At 38.4% G+C, this 6,262-nt stretch overlaps 1 protein-coding gene across 1 annotated transcript; it reads left to right on the plus strand.

Moving 5' to 3' along the window:
• Positions 1-3,755: 3,755 nt before the first annotated feature.
• LOC131027088 (shikimate O-hydroxycinnamoyltransferase) lies at positions 3,756-5,620 on the plus strand. The gene is made up of 2 exons (XM_057957061.2): positions 3,756-4,263; positions 4,336-5,620. Exons 1-2 carry the CDS (start codon positions 3,757-3,759, stop codon positions 4,996-4,998), a joined length of 1,170 nt encoding a protein of 389 aa, XP_057813044.2. The 5' UTR covers position 3,756; the 3' UTR covers positions 4,999-5,620.
• Positions 5,621-6,262: the final 642 nt, after the last annotated feature.

The raw sequence follows: 6,262 nt of genomic DNA on the forward strand, positions 1-6,262 counted from the left end.
TTGCCCTAACAAAACCGTACGAAAAATTGAAAAACCGAGATAGGATTTTGTAGGGACCCCTCTCATGGCCCCGTAGGTTCAAACAGATTGTTCATAGGTGCCATGGATTCCAAGTTAGGGCTCGCAAAGTTTGACAATTTTTAGCACTTAGGGCACTCAAGGGACGACGCCAGTAGGGTATGACCCCGAGAGTTTGACTGAGTGGGGGGGTAAAAATAGAAGCATGCATAGGGTAATAATGCCTAACTGGACATGTCAGAGCTGACAGTTCATCATCACAACGAGCAAAATGAGAAATTGGCCACGAGACAACATTTGCATGAATGAGACTGATGATTTTTTTGCCAACCATAAAATTGTTGCCCTAATAAAACCGTAGGGATGCTTTAAAAACTAAGATAGGATTTTGTAGGGACCCTTCTCGTATCTTTGTAGGTTCAAACGGATCATTTGCAGGTGCCACAGATTCCGAGTTAGAGCTCGTCAAAGTTTGACAATTTTTAGCACTTAGGACGCTCAAGGGACGACATCGGTAGGGTATGACCCTGAGCGTTCGACCAAGTGGGGAGGGAAATTGGAGCATGCATAGGGTAATAATGTCTAACTGGACATGTCAGAGCCGACAGCTCATCATCGCGACGAGAAGAATGAGAAATTGGCCACAAGACAACATTCAAATGAATAAGTGACGATTTTCTTGCCAACAAAAAAATTGCTGCCCTGATAAAACCGTAGGGAAACTTGAAAAACCGAGATAGGATTTTGTAGGGACCCCTCCGTGGCCTTGTAGGTTCAAACGGATCATTTGCAGGTGCCACGGATTCCAAGTTAGGGCCCGTCAAAGTTTGACAATTTTAGCACTTAGGGCGCTCAAGGGTCGATGCCGGTAGGGTATGACCCCGAGCGTCGATCGAGTGGGGGGAAAAAGTAGGAGCATGCATAGGGTAATAATGCCTAACTGGGACATGTCGGAGCTGACAGTTAGCATTGCGACGAGTAGAACAAGAAATTGGCCACGAGACAACATTCGAATGAATGAGACTGACGATTTTTTCGCCAACTGAAAAATTGCTGCCCTAATAAAACTGTAGGGAAACTTGAAAATTGAGATAGGATTTTGTAGGGACCCCTCTCATGGCCCCGTAGGTTCAAACCGATCGTTCGCAGGTGCCACAAATTCCGAGTTAGGGCTTGTGAAAGTTTGACAATTTTTAGCACTTAAGGCACTCAAAGGACAACGTCGGTAGGGTATGACCCTGAGCGTGTCGACCGGAGTGGGGGGCAAAATAGGAGCATGCATAGGGGAATAATGCCTAACTGGACATGTTGGAGCTGACAGTTTGTCATCGTGATGAGATGAATAAGAAATTAGCCACGCAACAACATTCAAATGAATGAGACTGATGATTTTTTCGCCAACCGAAAAATTGTTGCCCTAATAAAATCGTAGGGAAACTTGAAAACTGAGATAGGATTTTGTAAGGACCCCTCTCGTGGCCCCGTAGGTTCAAACCGATCATTTGTAGGTGCCACAGATTCCGAGTTAGGGCCTGTCAAAGTTTGAGAATTTTAGCACTTAGGGCGCTCAAGGGACGACGTTGGTAGGGTATGACCCTGAACATTCGACCAAGGTGGGGGAAAAATAGGACGATGCATAAGGTAATAATGAATTGTATCAAGTATTGTTCATTAAATAAATTGTATTGTATTGTTCATTAAATGAATTGTATTGTTTATTATACAAACAACACTTACGATGAAATAAAATGAATTGTATTGTTCATTAAATAACCATTATTAACCATTGTTAATTATTCAAATGAAGATTAAAGATTTCCATGATAACACCATGCACAGATGACCAACAATTTATATGATCGAATATCAACATCTGTATATATAAAAATGTCAAATGATTACAAATGTATGTCCATACACAAATACTCGCATAAACACCAACTCAAACAAAATGTATGTCTAAATACTTGAATATATGTCCATAACAAAATATACATGCCAAATAGACATGTAAGCATCCCAAAACTATCTATAACATCCTAAGTTGCTGATGGATCATCAAAATCGATCCTCTTCGCCGCATTGCTCGGCTCTGAAGGATCCTGCACAAGAAAAACAAACCGCAATTAATATTAGTTATATTATATAATTCACATTCGAAAAGTTAACAGAAAATGAACTATAATTGAACTATTCATGTTTACCTCATCTCCACGTTTTCTCTTCGGCTTTGTAGGACTGTTGATGTATGGCTTCAGTAGAAGATGTATGTTTTTAATATTTTCATACACAACCTATTTAAGTAACACCAACTGTTGCAACACAAATTCAATAAGTTGCAAAACGTCACTATTTTCCCTTACACCATAGCCTGCCACTCACAAGCATGAGCATGTGACATAGACGGTAGTGGCTTCAAAGATGAAGCTAAGGCCACAATATAGGGGAGTGAGGCAATAGCTATGGGAGTATTTGCAGCAAAGATACAAGATCCCAAGCAACGCACGCCAATAAGGCAAACTGCATTTGGAATAGAATGACATGCTTTAGACAAGGGATGTGGGGAAGGAAATGAATATCAAAATCTCTTATATGTTTGCACTGATTCAAAGCTTCTTTTATACCTCATTCAATGGCGATGGGTAAAAAGAAAAAAAGACTGAAGATATTTTGATAAGATAAACAAAGAAGCAGTTGGTACCCATTTAAATGTAAGATTTGACAGGGATGTGATTTGATTTTGGAGGATATGATTTGATTTTGAAGAATATTGATTTGATGGTGTGAGACAAACATTCCGGCTGATGGTCGGTGCTTGAAGACTATATATCGGCAGGCGCTTGAAGAATGTATACCGACAGAAAAACGAATGTATACCAGCGTGAGACAGGTTTTGGATGAAACCTCACATGATTTAGCCTATTGACTAAATATATTCTAATATAGACATAATACAACAAAATAGAAAATAAATATTCTCTTAATTATTATGTCGAGAGGCATTTACAATGACATCAAAATGTCTATAAACAAAAATTCAATTTTGAAACAATTTGACATGCAAATGACGAGTAAATGCATGCAATATGACATCTTTTGATTTTTGTGGAGGTGTGATTTTATTACTCCAAATAAAATAGAACCCTCACCACTTTTTCCAACTATATGAAACTGTTACATTCAAATGATAGTGGAAGAGTGCCATAATATTTAAAAGAGAACTATCAATAAAATTATTAGCTTCCTTTTATTATAAGATATCTCTTCGCATAATTTACCTATATTTTTAAAATGTAGATATACTAGTGATAACTAAAATTAACTAAAAACAATTTAACAACTTTTAATAGTATATAATCTTCAGATTTTTTCTTCATAAAAATAATACTTTTTTAATAATAAACTAAAACAATATGCCAACCTTTCCTATTATAATTTAATCTGAATTATCATTTTTAAATCCTAATCCGAAAACCTTATCCAACGGTAACTCTTTAAATAGTTAAAAATATGTGAACTAACATCACAATACTCAAGTGGGTAGCCCATGTGGCTCACATTTAGACTTGACTTAGTCGTCAATCTAACTCTGGACATTGTAAGCCGCTGGTGTGGGGACATTCACTTTAATAAAGTTAAAAAGAATTTTTTCAATTGATGACGTAAAAGCTGTGTCGTCTAGCAATTCCACTGGTCAGTCATTAGTATAAGTTTTGCACGGTCCATTGATAATAAGAGATGCAAACTTCTGGAGAACTTATACAGTTTTTTCCATTATCTACTGCATTACAGCATACAGTCATGGCAGAACAAGGAGCAGAAACCGTTGTGAAAGTGAGGAGAACGAGTATGGTAAAACCGGCCATCCCACCTCCGGCGAAGACCCTGTTCCTCTCTAACCTTGATCTATTTTGGATACGCTTCGACAGCGTTCAAGTCTTTTTCTTCTACAAACTCTCTCTTGTAATCGAATACACTCCATTAATACAAGGCCTAAAGAAAAGCCTCTCCTCAATTCTAGTGTATTTCTATCCTTTAGCTGGTCGGTTGAAAAATGGTGAAGCGGGCAGAGCAGAGATCGATTGCACCGATGGAGGAGTGGAATTTAAGGAGGCGTCGATCAGTGTACCGTTCGAAGAATTGGAAAAAGATCGGTTTTTGCGTAAACCCTTTTACCCAAAGCTTGCTCCCGAGGTGGATCCCTCTGCGTGTGAAAAATATAGTAGACCTCTTGTATCAATACAGGTATTTCAATAACTCTTTGCGTTTTCCATTGACTGCAAAATCCTTTTCTGTTAAAGAAAATTGTTATTTTAGGTCACAGCATTTGATGGAGGAGGAATTTGTATCGGAACCAGGGTTCATCACGTTATAGCGGATGGAACTTCTTTCTACTATTTCATGAAATCGTGGGTCGAGTGTACCAGAGGCCTTCCCATTGTAAAACCTCCTCAGCACGACAGAACAGTTTTCAAACGAGAAGAGAACTCCCCGTCAATTTCCTACAAAGCCCACGATATTGTAAGCGTTGGGATAAAAGGGGCCAAGATTTTCAAGTTTGTACCTGGCGAATCACAGTCAAAGCACAAAATGACATCCGTTAGGGAGAACGAGGGAAAACGCGCAGACTCTCTTCAGAAAAGGGCCGATTTGATTTGCTCGACGTTTTGTTTCAAGGAAGAGAGAATACAAGAGCTGGAAAAAGGAAGCAGAGCTTCGAGCTCTTTTGTTGCAGTGGCTGCCCACTTTTGGAGATGCGTAATGAGAGCTCGCGAGGTACCACTGGAAGAAGCTGTTTATTTCTTAGTGATGGTTGATTGCAGGGGACGTGTTAAGCCGCGTCTTCTTCCAATTTATTTTGGAAACTGCATATCTTTGGGTTTGGCGCAGACTACAGCCCACACACTCATCAATGCCGACATCTCCTTCGCTGCGGATGTTATCCAGCAAGCCATCAGTTCTTGCACTGAGGAAGCATAGATCAATCATCTGATTGAGTGGGTTGAATCCTGTAACGGAAATTTTCTCAGTGAAGCCGGGTGGGAGTACGGAACTAAGGCGGTGGGTTCTCAAACATTTCCAGTGTACGACATGGACTATGGATGGGGGAAGCCTGTGGATGTGCAGAAAGCAGACGTGAAGGATATTGGAGAAATGGTTTTGACACCTCCAAAAGATGGAGGAAAAAGCATTATGGTCTCAACCTACCTTCCTCAACACCAGATGGACCTCTTACATCACCTTCTCTTTTCAGAAAGAGTTAATCTATCGCCTAAGTTATAAATGGAAGGTTGAATAGGGTCAGCCTTAAACCTCACACATTAAGCAACAACATATTAAGTCTAAAGAATGTGGGTTAATTTTGAGTGTTAACATTTTTAAGTCTAGAAGTCAAATCTTAGTATGTGATTTAAGCTGTCCAATCGAATAATGTCTTCACACACGGATAGCCCATCAATCATATTTTGATGTTATTTGTTCATGTGACTCACTTTTACACTTTACTTACCGCTTGTATTAGTGTTGGGAAAGCCATCCAATTGAATAGTGTCTTTCTTCACACATGTGGATAGCCCGTCAATCATATTTTGATGTTATTTGTTCACCTGACTCACTTTTACATTTTACCTCCCACCCACTTGTATTATTTATTTAAAAAGTGTTTTGATTTTCATGGAGAGTATCTTATATTTTTTTAAATAATTTAAAACGACAAATGTGCATGATGTGGTCTTGATGTTATTTGTTCATGTGACTCACTTTTGCACTTTACCTACCACTTGCATTAGTGTTGGGAAAGCAAATCATTTTGGTGGTAAAGTTCTTTTTAGATAGCTGGCCACTTTTATAAAGTTATGTTTTTCTTATCTTAATAGTACGATATATTATATTATTTATTTAAAAAGTGTTTTGCTTTTCATGGAGAGAATCTCATTTTTCTCTAAATAATTCAGAACGACAAATGTGCATGATGTGGATTATAATTACATATATCTAATGTGTCTAGCAATTTCATTTTACGAACAAGGTTGCACAATGCATTGGGATTCACTTAAGTAGTTACAAAGGCACTTATCCATTTGTAGAAACAACTCTAGTGGCTTTGCTAGTTAATATAGAGGAGATATTTTTCAATAGTATGAGGAGAAATATAAATATTAAACTTTCAAGAGAGTAATTAGTACAATGACAACATGGGGATTGAAAGTCTACATAAAATCCACTTACTTCTCAAGGACAAAGA

This window comes from Cryptomeria japonica, chromosome 7, assembly GCF_030272615.1.
Source record: "Cryptomeria japonica chromosome 7, Sugi_1.0, whole genome shotgun sequence".
Lineage (NCBI taxonomy): Eukaryota > Viridiplantae > Streptophyta > Pinopsida > Cupressales > Cupressaceae > Cryptomeria > Cryptomeria japonica.

What these genes read in the sequence shown, in the direction of transcription:
- LOC131027088 (XM_057957061.2), top strand. Translation starts at nt 3,757, where the DNA reads ATGCAAACTTCTGGAGAACTTATACAGTTTTTTCCATTATCTACTGCA. An exon ending in GACCTCTTGTATCAATACAG is followed by an intron (nt 4,264 to 4,335) that starts GTATTTCAATAA and finishes TTGTTATTTTAG; the next exon opens with GTCACAGCATTTGATGGAGG.